Below are 11921 nucleotides of genomic sequence, written 5' to 3'. Positions count from 1 at the left end.
ATCTTTACTTTTATCTTTCGAAAGGCAATGCTCTATATATATTTAGTTTTACCTTCATAATTCAATACAATTCAATTAATCAACAATCAATAAAAGTTCTTCATTTTTTTTTATAAAATAGTTCTATTATATATATATATATATATTATATCAAAGTAGCACTATTAAAAATAACAAAGTAGACAAACAGCAACTAAAAATATTCATAAAAATATTCCTCAATTTCCTAAACCACAAAAATAGCACTATTAACCGCACTACTACTATTCCAAGAAATCTAAATCATAGGAATCCCAAACTTGAATGTTGTTAGGGTGCCATCATCGAATGATGTATCAAACTAATTCAATCTTTCCCTTAACAACTATAATTGACACACTGTCATCACCATCACCGTTATTCTCTCCATTATTATAGGAGCAGTAACAAGCATATAGTATTAGCTGAATCAATCCAGACAATGCTCCAATTCCATTACTTACCAGGACGTAAATATCGAAAGGGTGGATGAGAGCGTATGTTGTCCAGCACACTCCATTGAGAAAGTTAGTTAGAGATAGCCAAAATGGCATATATTCCACGCTCTTGGTTTTTATAACCTTTGTCATGATCGTAAGAGGAGAGACATACATCATGATATTAAATATATCACACAGTACACCAACCACTAACGATCTTTCGTGAGTGCCATGTAGTACCAGCAACGTTATAAGAGCAACAGCGGCAAAGAACAAAGCCTCTGATCCCAGAAGGAACAGTACCTTCCTCCGTCCTTTGTTAGTGGCATAAATGTAAAAAATGGTGAGATAGACGAACTCGAAGACAAGGCCAACGCCATTGATGGTAACCACAAGAACACTGTGAGGGTGCACGAAAGGAAGCCCATAGAACACCCAAAACGCACAGTTTAGAACCGTTGCTATATATGGATCGGGTTTGAACTCTTCCACGGACTTTTTCTTTATTATCCGATAGAATGTTGGCGCTGGTGAGAAAAACAAGCCAAAAGAGATCACATTCCCTATAATGCCGATAACGGTACGAACAAGTGCAGCGCTCACCATCCTTCTTCTTCTTCAATGACACCCAAATAGAGAGAAAGAGTTAAGTAAGCCGAACTGCAGAAAAGTGGAGAATTGACGGCTACACCTTAAAATTATGAAAGAATAATAAAAAAAAGAAAAGATGAAAAACTTTTATTGATGGTTGATTGATTAAATTGTATTAAATTATGAAGGTAAAACTAAATATATATAGAGCATTGTCTACGAAAGAAAGATAAAAATAAAGATAAGATAAGATAAAAAGATAATATAAAGATAAGATAAAGTAAGATAATAAAGACTAAAATTATAAATGAATTTATGTATTCTGTTGGGAAGAATTTGTGGATTACAAGACTTTTTATCGTTGTAAAAGAATAGTTTAATACGGAGTTCAATTTTATCTGGATGCTTAATATAAATTTTAATTTTATTCTTATTATTTAAATTCTTTTTTATATCCAATTTTATTTTTATATTTTTATATTATTTACTTATTTTTATTCTTTCTTTCCCCCAATGATTCCACCACCACCACCACAGTTAACAACGCCGCCACTACCACTACCATTGCAGTTGTTGCTGTGGCCACCATCACCATATTTATCTTAATCAAAAGAGGAATTTTATTAGAAGCAAGGAATGACTCTGCCAAAGGTAATGCTTGATACAATGAATCACAAGGACACCTTTAGCCGTAAGATATCTTGAATTCAAAAAAAAAAAAAAAGCATAAGTCATGTACTTTACTCCAGCTATTTTAGTTTTTCATGAAAGTGACAAGAAATTATTTGTAATACAATATGTTGTGTATAGTAAACAAATTAAAAGAAAATGTAATTACCTCCTCAAGAATAATAGAAAATTTTGGTATTTTATTGACTTAATTTGATATTATCATGGTTGTTATCATTACCTCTGTATATGATGTTGAACAATCTGCAGAATGCTTGTGTCAACAAAAGAGTGAGCACATTACTTTATGAGTTGCATAATTTTTTCTCTAAAATCTGTATCGCTCTGAAATTTGAACTCATCATTCTAGACATATCAGCCTTTTATTTACCTTTGTAAGTTACTCAAAAAATATTTTAGATTAAGTGAAATCCAGATTGGAAGTTACTATTTCAAATTCTAGAAAACTGCTTTTTCAGCAAGAAAGGACAAAATCTAAAATTGTATAACTTCCAATCTATAACTCCAAAAATTATGAAATTTTAAAACAATGAAGTATACTTCTCAAAGTTTCATAGAAAATCAATTTTACTATTTTTTGAGGTCTGGAGTGAGAGCAAAAATTCCAAGAATCTACTGCCCTTGCTGAAAACAGGTTCTGCAGAATTTGGTTTAATCTCTTCCTAAGAGTTTAGTGCTCTAAACTTTTAATCTCTTTTAATCCACAATCTTAGCTTTCTCTTTTAGTTATATACATCTTTTATATCATTAATTATGCCCGAAGAGCTCAACACTTTTGAGTTCAATCACCAGCCTCTAAAGGGATTTATAGCATATATCTATGCTTTCCATAAAAACAACATACAAGTATCATCATCATTAATCATTCATAGCATGCATTTCACTTTCACAACCAAAATCAACATGTCAAAACATCATCATAATCATCACGTATGCAAATTTCAACATCATCACAAGACATTCACATCCAAAACTTACTTGCAAATGTATGTTATTAACAAAACCTCGATTTGCATACAATCAACTTTTATTATAATAACATCACAATCAATCACCTTCTCAATCAACCAAAATTTAACCACACATTAATTATCAATACATTTGCAATAAATTCACTAAAATTTTTAGACATCCTGAATTCAAAACCTTTAATTTGAAAATATATCCCATACCTCAACGTAACCCAATTACACGACTGGACCAGGAGTAACAACATCGTGGCAACAAGAAGAGCCTCTGTGGCAATGACAGCACCTTCAACGAAGGACGGTGATTCCATCAGCAACAGTGGCGGTTTTAGGGAGCTTCAACAGTGACTGCAGGAGCAACGAGGTGTCGAGGTTAGTGATCATGGTAGCAGTGATAATTTCAGCCAGCAGGACAGTAGTGGCACGAGGTAGCAACTACTTCAACCAATTTTCCTCCATCATTGGCTCCAATGGCAGCAAAATTCAACAATAAAGAGAACGGGAGCCAGAAGCAAGAAACGATCGTGTCTGTGATAGCAGCACCAACTTAACCAGCTCCGGCAGCTAGGGCACGAATTGGTTCATCTCCAACGGTGGCGGCGGTGAACTCCAGCGATGGCGACAGTAGTAGCGGCGACTCCTCCTAGCAATGGGGCTCGATGGTAACGACGAGGTAGCTCCATCCTCCCTCTTCTTCGTTGCACCTTCTCTCTGCGTTTCTCTCTCTCACATGCAGTGACGGCGATGGGACCTCCGACGGTGGTGACGGCAGTCCCAATGACGACGGCTTGGCGGCAGCGCGAAGCGAGACGGCGTGAGACAGCGCCTCCTCCTCGGTCGTGTCTTCTCTCTCAATGCTTCTCTTTCTCTTCTCTTCGATCTCTCTCTCTCCCCCTCTGTTCCCATCCTCGACGGCAACAGCAGCTCCCGATCCCGCCAGTGTCGTCCCTCCCCTATTCTCCCTCTCTTCTCCTTCTTCCTCCCTCAATCTCTGGTGTCTCTCCTTTGTTTTCTCCTTCTAATTTTGTGTATGTATGAGAGTGCAACCATGCTATGTGCGTACCAATTTAACCCACCGTATACAAATACGTATACAAATACAAACACTAAAAAACTCAAATAAAAACTCCACTCTCACTCCATAACACGCGCCCACCCCATTCTCACCCACGCGCCAAAACTACCTCCTTTTCTCTCTCTCTTAAGCGCGACGCAATTCTCTTTACCTCTCTCTCCGGCACAGCTTGATTCTCCTTCCCTCAAGCAAACTTTTTTTTTTTTCAAAGTTAATTATATATTCATTTAAATTTAAAAAATGAATATACAAAGATAAGGGTCCAATCTAGACAGACAATGAAATAAAAGATTACCCATTAACCCATTACACTACTAACCCATTACAAGAATTAAAATATGACAACCTGAATTTCTTGAATCTATCTACTGTAGCCACTACCGTACATTTCTCTTCCCAAATTCTTCAAGGAGTTTCACGGCAGATGAATAGAGCACATCAATGGCAGAGTCTTTAGCTTCAAAAATTTTAAGGTTTCGTGCTAGCCAGATCCTCCAAGCGAGAATTGCAGTAAAAGCACTATTTATCTTCCAATTGGGTCTTCTCCTCAGCGCCTCTATAAGCTTTATCCATCGCCTCCAGAAATCTTCAGAGCTGTTGAAGGTAACAAAATTTTCAAATTCAGTTTTTCTCCCGATTTTCTTTGCATGCTTACAGTCAAATATGCAATGATTTACTGATTCCCCTAATTCATGGCACATCGGACATATATCTTCGATCGTCTGCAGCCTACTGTGTAATCGGTTTCGGACAGGTAAACCACCGTGGAGGGCTTTCCAAAGGAAGACTTTGACCTTTGGTGGGAATTGCAATTCCCACAAGCTATTCCAAACTCTCTTCTCTCTGCACACTTCCGGGTGCTGTTGGATTGGAGGGTGAGAAAGTCTAAAAGCAGTACGGTACCCAGAAGCCACCGAGTAGTATCCGTTTCGTTCCCACTTCCAGGTAATGCTATCTTTCCCATCTTCTGAGATAGTTGTTTGTAGAATCTCAGTAGCAATATCGGCTCTAAATATGCTTTTAACTAGTTTTTCTTGCCACTGTCTGGAATTGTTGATGAGTTGGTTTACCCATACCATGTCTGGATTGTGATTGTTTTGCTGGTAGTCTGAAATAGGATTAAACTTCCTTAGCCATGGGTCTTCAAATATCCTAATCCGATTGCCTCTTCCTACCTTCCATTCGATCCCTGCCTCCAGAATTCTCCTTTCGTCTAGTAGACTTCTCCAGGCCCATGATGGCTGCTGACCTGTTGGGGCTTGTAAAAAGGAAGAATATTTGAAATATCTGATCTTGTAAATTTTGCTTATTAGGGACTCAAGCTTAGTAAGAATCCTTCAGCTTTGCTTGGCTAGCATAGCTAAATTGAACGCTTTAAGGTCCTTAAAACCTAGCCCCCCATACTTCTTCTCCCTACAAATTATATCCCATCTCACCCACTATAGCCTCCTTTCAGAGCCTCTCTGACCCCACCAGAAACTCAGAATCTTCTTTTGTATTTCCTCAAGCAATGAATCAGGGAGCTTGAAGCAGCTCAATGTATAGATAGGTACAGCTGTAGCTACCGCCTTCACCAAAACTTCTCTACCACTAACGGATAGTAGAGATCTCTTCCATGTTTGCAGCTTCCTTTCCACCTTTTCCTTAATGAAATTGAACGTCTGCCTCTTAGATCGATGTACTACTACTGGGAGTCCCAAGTAGTTATTCTGTCTGCCCACATGTGAAATTTGTAGAGATTCAGCTAGGGCATCTCTAATCTGTATTGGGGTGTTTTTGCTAAAGAATACTGAAGACTTAGAGAAGTTAATAAGTTGCCCACTAGCGTTCTTATAATCTTCCAAAATCTTTAATAGTCTCTGGCACTCCTGCTCATTAGCTTTGCAAAATAGGATTGAGTCGTCTGCAAAGAATAAATGACTAATCGTAGGACATCTATCGTTGAGTCGTAGACCTGAGATCTCTCTCCTCTGTTCTCCTCTGTGGAGCAGATGGGAAAGCCCTTCTGCACAAAGAATAAAAAGATAGGGGGAAAGGGGATCGCCTTGCCTCAATCCCCTGCATGGTTTAAAGTAACCATGAGGTTGACCATCCACAGTAACAGAGTATGACACAGTGGTAACACATTCCTTGATCCAGTCAATCCATTTAGAACAAAAGCCCAACTTCTCCATGACTTCCCAAACAAAGCACCATTCAACCCGATCGTAAGCCTTACTCATGTCAAGCTTCACTACCATCTCATGATCCCCATGGTTCTTGTTTTTCAAAAAATGCATAAGCTCATGAGCTATTAGTATATTATCACTGATCAGGCGACCTTTAATAAATGCACTCTTATTAGCACTTATGATTTTATCCAAAATATCCTGCATTCTATGGACAAGAATCTTAGATATAATCTTATAGAGGACCGTGCTGAGGCTAATGGGGTGAAGCTGGCTCATGGTTTCTGTGCCTTGCGTCTTCGGAATTAGGCAAATATGGGTATGATTGAATGCCCTTAACATCCGACCTCCAGAGAAAAAACTTTTAATAGCACTACATAGATCACCTTTAATAATCTCCCAATAATGTTGATAAAACTTTCCAGTGAATCCATCATCTCCTGGGGCTGAGAACGGGTTAATGGAAAATGTAGCTTTCTTGATCTCTTCCTCGGAAATGCTTCTAGTAAGTTTTCTATTAGTAGCATCATCAATTTTCCTCTCCAGAGATTGCAGTTCTGCCGAGGCAGTACAGGGGTTACAGGAAGTGAACAGCTCCTTAAAGTATTCAGTGGCAATTCGGGCAATACCTCCAGAATCTGTGCTGAAATTACTCGAGCTGTCTTGTAGTCTGAAAATCTTGTTTTTTCGATTTCGACTTTGGAATTTAGCATGAAAGAATTTTGTGTTTTGGTCACCCCATTTCAGCCATTGAATTCTAGCTTTTTCCTTCCAATATCTCTCCTCTTGTAAGTAGGCTTCAGCTAATTCTTCCTCCAGCTGTAAAATAGTTGATCTTGTTGCTTCTGTCCCCTTTAATTTTTCCAGCTTCAATTGATTTTCCAAGTCTAAAATCAGGTGTTGCGAATTGCTAGAGCCAGATTTCTGCCATTCTACCAATACATGCCTGCATTTTTTCAGTTTAGAGAACAGCTTGAACATTGGAGAGCCATGAAATTCAGTCCTCCATGTTTCTTTCACCATATTAAGAACTTCCTCATTGTCACACCATCTTTCCTGAAATCAAAATCTTCTTTTTGCCTTGTGCTCCTCCCTGTCCGCCAGTAGCATCAAAGGGCAATGGTCAGAGCCTGTATCATCTAAATGTAGTATTGTTGCTTGCGAATAATTTGCTCTGAAATGATGTGTAGAGAGGCATCTATCCAGCCGTTCCATGATTAGGTTGTCACCGTATCGTCTATTGCTCCAAGTGAATTTTCTCCCTTCGTAACCCAAGTCCACCAGCTCACCATCACTAATGAATTTATTGAAAACCTCTATTGATGAGGCCGACTTCATTCTTCCTCCCTCTTTCTCATGGTAGGCGGAGATGGCATTAAAGTCGCCTATCACAAGAAAATAGGGGCTGGCTGTCATTTTGATCTCCATAATTCTTCGGAATTGATTAAACCGAATGTTGTCATCACAATGTAGGTGAACAGCAACTACTTCCCATTTTCTTTGTTTGGTAGGGTCTGTCCACTCAAAGAAAATAAAGAAGTCATCGCTAGAAAGAATTGAGACAACTGCATTATTCTTCCATGCCAGCACTAGCCCACCAGATTGACCCCTAGGATCCACACAATATGCCTGCTGAAAACCTGCTTTGTTGCATTGAGTTGTAACATTCGTGGTAATATTCTTAGTTTCACATAAAAACATTACCTCGGGAGAATGAGATCTAGAGATCCCTTGTATGTTGTAAACTGTCAGGGGATTCCCCATACCCCGACAGTTCCACATCATCATCTTCATTGGTCACTGGGAGCCCATTGTGGGTGGCACCCTCTCCCTCTTCCGCTTGCATCTTTTCTTCTGAACATAATTTCTTCTTATTGAGTGGAACCCTTTCTCCATGTGAACTCCTTTTAACTCCAGACATTGTAGTAGGTTTCCTTGCTAGCTGCTTTAAGTTTTGTCTCTTGCTGGTAGATTTTGTGAGCTGCTGCCCTTGTTCTCCAAACACAAAGCACGTCGTTGCTTCAATCCACTTTGAATATTCCTTTTCGTCTCTTCCTTCAGCATTGTTTCTTTCTATTGCTGATCCGGTACTGATTTGTGGAGGATAGTTTGCTGTTTGTATCTTCTTTTGAACGATAGCATTGCTCATAACTTCTTCTTCCTCACTTCTTCCCTCTCGTCCTTGAGACTGCATTGATAGATTAGCCAGTCCCTTAATTAAGTTTACTGGAGTTGGCTTTTTGGCCCTATTGTGTGAGCTGTCTTTCCCTTTAGGCAGATTAGTATTAGGATTATCCTTTGTAGCACCCTCTATTCTTCCCGTCTGGTCGGCTTTCAACCAATCCCCCCACTTTTCTTCTTCCACCTCTCCCTTCAACGAATCTTCAATTTGAAAACTGCAAGCTCTTGTCTCATGTCCAATGAATCCACAATAATTGCAAAAAGTGCCGATCCGTTCATACTTTAATGCCACTTCAAGTTGTTAGTTTTTGGGACCAGCAAGCTTGACATATCTTCTGAGAGGTTTTGTTACATCCAAGTTTACCTGTATTTTAACAATGCTATGCTCCTTGCCTCGAACGTGGAAGATATCCACATCCAGCACCTCTCCAAATGAGCCTCCTATCTTCCTTCCTAGTTCTTTAGTCTTGAATTGTTCTGGAAAACCCCAAATTTGTATCCATATTGGCACGTGAGTGAAATATATTTCTGCATTATTCTCACCCTCCTTCCATCTCCTAAGATTCAGGATGTAGTTTTTGAATAGCCAAGGGGCACCCCTCTCAATACGAAGCATATCCTTCTCATCTCCAAAGAAGAATTGAAATATGTTTCCTCCATGATCTACCACTTTAAAACCCTCCGGTTGCCTCCATATAGAGTACATAGCAGCCTCCACAGTACCGCTTGAGAATGGTTTATCCGCCAAAAGTCTCCCAACTAAACTTCTTGCACAACGTTCAATCCCAACTTGCACGTCTTTCTCATCAAAACTGATTATTGTGTTTTCTTCTTCAGGTTGCAGTCTCGGATTGCTAGCAGCGGTAGCAGCGTTTGCTGCCATGTTGATCAAGTTGACACAATGACACTAGATTACTCGAAATGATCGATTGATCACAGAAAATTATAGATAGTAGAATTTCTCTGCTAAACCCTAGCAGAGCACTTTAAACCTCAAGGGCACCAAATCCCTCCCTCAAGCAAACTTGCACTTCAAATAATCTTAAATTTAAATAAATTTGAATCTCAAATAGTTATAAACCTTAAATAAATTTGGACATTAAATATAAGGTAACTTAACCATCAAATTTAATATCATTTGAAATCCGACTCTTCTAAAATAAGTACACCATTAATAACCATTCTTAAATTAAAATAGTAAGACTCATAAATAATAAATGATTATAACATCATTTTATTATTTTATTAGTATTATCACTTTAAAAGATTTTTTTTATTATTTGTGTCAAATTTTTGGCACAACATTATGATATTATAATTTTAAATACATTAATTATTTATAATAATTTATGATTAAATCAGATTATTTTAATATTTAAATTTTATTGATATAAAAAATATTTAAACATTATCAGAATTTATTATTTTTTATTATTATTTTAAATTATTAATTTAATTTTTTTAATCTAATATTATTCTAATAACATATTTTTAATTCACATTTTAAATATTAATAACTAACTACTAATTAAAAATAATAAATTATGTTAACTCTCTAACATTCTCTTTCAATATTTCACGTTTTATATGTTTTTATCCTTTACTCATCCAATCTGATTTTTTTATAAAATCACGTACCTTATCTGCCCTTAAATGTCACCTTAAATGGATACTGAGATATGATATTTGAAAAAGTTTCCTTTTCATTTTCAAGCATAAACCAAGTCTCTCCTCGAGCAATTGGATAGTTTGATCATTTTAGAGAATCTTAAGGACTTCTCTTCAACTTTGACGATTCTTTGGCTTTTCAGTCATTTTCGATATACTGATCTAACTTTTTCACCCTGATTATTAATTAATAAAGAGTAATTATTTAAATTAATTTTTAAATATTTTAAAAGTGAATATTTAAGTTCTCAAAAAAAATTAATATATCAGAACATCTTTAAAGTTTTATTCTGTAGATAAATTAGTTTCATTTTTTAACAGAATAATATACAGATTAATTTCTAATATTTTTTTCTATCAGACATAATAATTTTTCATCTATAAAAAAAGTAAAATTAAATAAAATTATTATTATTATTATTATTATTATTATTATACAATAATACTCTACCATAATTTTTTGTATTTAGGATAAGAATAATAATAAATTTATTCATTAAATTCTTATGTATGTATTTATAATATAAGAATTTTTGCGTAAAAAATATAAATATATATATTCACTCAATAATAATAATAATAATAATAATAATAATAATATAATAAATAATAATAATAATAATAATAATAATAATAATAATAAATTATATTAAAGATTATTTTACAAAAAATTTAAAGTTGAAATTATTTAATATTTTTATATTTAATATAATTAAAAGATGTCCTATTTTAAAAAGTATGTTTGTATTAAAAGAAAGTGTTTTAATTTGAATTTCAAAACATTATTATTCATCTTACTTGTTTTCAATGAAAAGAGTGTATTAATATGATAGTGTCATCGTCAACATGCACAAAACTAAGCTAATAATAATAAAGGTTGACATATAGTAAAAGTAAAATGAACGAGAAACTGTTATATCTGATAAAAAAAACGTTAAAAATTGATCTGTGTATTAATATTTTTTAAAGACTAAAATGTCCGCTTTAAGAATTATTGAAGATTAATTTGGATAATTACTCTACTAAAAAATAGATTAAAGACAAATTTATTTCACTACAACAATATAGATTATTTTTTAGGGTTATAATGTATAAAAGAAAATTAAAATTTGTCAAAAAGATAAATTTTGACACTATTTTAACTATGAAAATATGTTAATAAAAATTTTGTCAAAAATAGTATTTTTAACATATAAGTGATTGTGAAAAAAATTTAAATCTTATTTTGATAAATATTGACTGTCAAAAATAATTTGTTAAAAAATTTTGAGAACATATTTTCTGTGATACTTATTAATTGTCAAAAATACTATTTATTTTGACACTTATTGACAATAAAATATTTTCAACAAAAAAATTTTAACAAAGAATGAAATGAGATCTTGAAACTAAAGAATAAATTGAGATTTTGAAGATAAAGAATGAGTAGTATAACCTTAAACTGAGAGCAGTATGATGTCAAAATTAACAGAGCCCAAAGAAGAAGAAAAATAGTGGAGTAAATTAAAAACAAATGAGTATCAAAATTGAGGAGTAATTTTCTACGGTTAAATTATTCATCAAGAAAATATAGAAAATTTGACATTTGTGATATTTGTCAAAAATATATATTAATTTTAACATTTAATTATGGTGTTAAAAAATAAAATATTAAAATAACTCTATTTTCTTGTAGTGTTTGTTGGAGTAAAATTTTAAAAATTAATCTGTATATTAATTTTTTAGGAACTAAAATATCCATTTTTAAAAATTTTTTAAAACTGATTTAAATAATTACTCATTAATAAATAATAATCATGAAGTCCGGACTAGTCACTACTACTTCCTTTTTCTCTTTGACTACTCTGCCAGTTACTTAGACTACAAAATTTCTAACCATGCTATCTTCCGATGCTTTTATTTAGGGGGATAAGAATATACTTAAACAAAACAGATAATCATAGAAGAAGATATATAATAATTATATTTTTAATATTTCATTTCAATTCATAGGCTTTTCTAAGTTTATGTAAATTTTGTATAAAAATTTTGTCTTATGCTAATTATATATATGTTTTGTTTATAAGAATTAATTTTTAAATTTTTTAATCATAAAATTTTGATATTATTATATCATAACATT

At 34.3% G+C, this 11921-nt stretch overlaps 2 protein-coding genes across 2 annotated transcripts; both read right to left on the bottom strand.

Moving 5' to 3' along the window:
- Nucleotides 1-200: 200 nt before the first annotated feature.
- LOC112779842 (bidirectional sugar transporter SWEET5) lies at nucleotides 201-3904 on the bottom strand. The gene is made up of 2 exons (XM_025824196.3): nucleotides 2912-3904; nucleotides 201-1074 (listed from the first exon to the last, which is right to left on the bottom strand). The coding sequence occupies exons 1-2, from the start codon at nucleotides 3016-3018 to the stop codon at nucleotides 336-338; spliced, it is 846 nt and encodes a 281-aa protein (XP_025679981.1). The 5' UTR covers nucleotides 3019-3904; the 3' UTR covers nucleotides 201-335.
- A 3108-nt stretch (nucleotides 3905-7012) lies between these two features.
- Nucleotides 7013-7651, bottom strand: LOC112778120 (uncharacterized). Its single transcript, XM_025822483.1, has one exon. The coding sequence runs from the start codon at nucleotides 7649-7651 to the stop codon at nucleotides 7013-7015; it is 639 nt and encodes a 212-aa protein (XP_025678268.1).
- Nucleotides 7652-11921: the final 4270 nt, after the last annotated feature.

The sequence above is a fragment of the Arachis hypogaea genome, chromosome 19 (genome assembly GCF_003086295.3).
Source record: "Arachis hypogaea cultivar Tifrunner chromosome 19, arahy.Tifrunner.gnm2.J5K5, whole genome shotgun sequence".
In the NCBI taxonomy this organism is placed as follows: Eukaryota; Viridiplantae; Streptophyta; class Magnoliopsida; order Fabales; family Fabaceae; genus Arachis; species Arachis hypogaea.
Note: the sequence above shows the minus strand (reverse complement) of the source record. Positions and strands in the feature narration are given on the sequence as shown.

What these genes read in the sequence shown, in the direction of transcription:
- LOC112779842 (XM_025824196.3), bottom strand. Translation starts at nt 3,018, where the DNA reads ATGGAATCACCGTCCTTCGTTGAAGGTGCTGTCATTGCCACAGAGGCT. An exon ending in TGTAATTGGGTTACGTTGAG is followed by an intron (nt 1,075 to 2,911) that starts GTATGGGATATA and finishes GTGTCATTGAAG; the next exon opens with AAGAAGAAGGATGGTGAGCG.
- LOC112778120 (XM_025822483.1), bottom strand. Translation starts at nt 7,651, where the DNA reads ATGTTTTTATGTGAAACTAAGAATATTACCACGAATGTTACAACTCAA.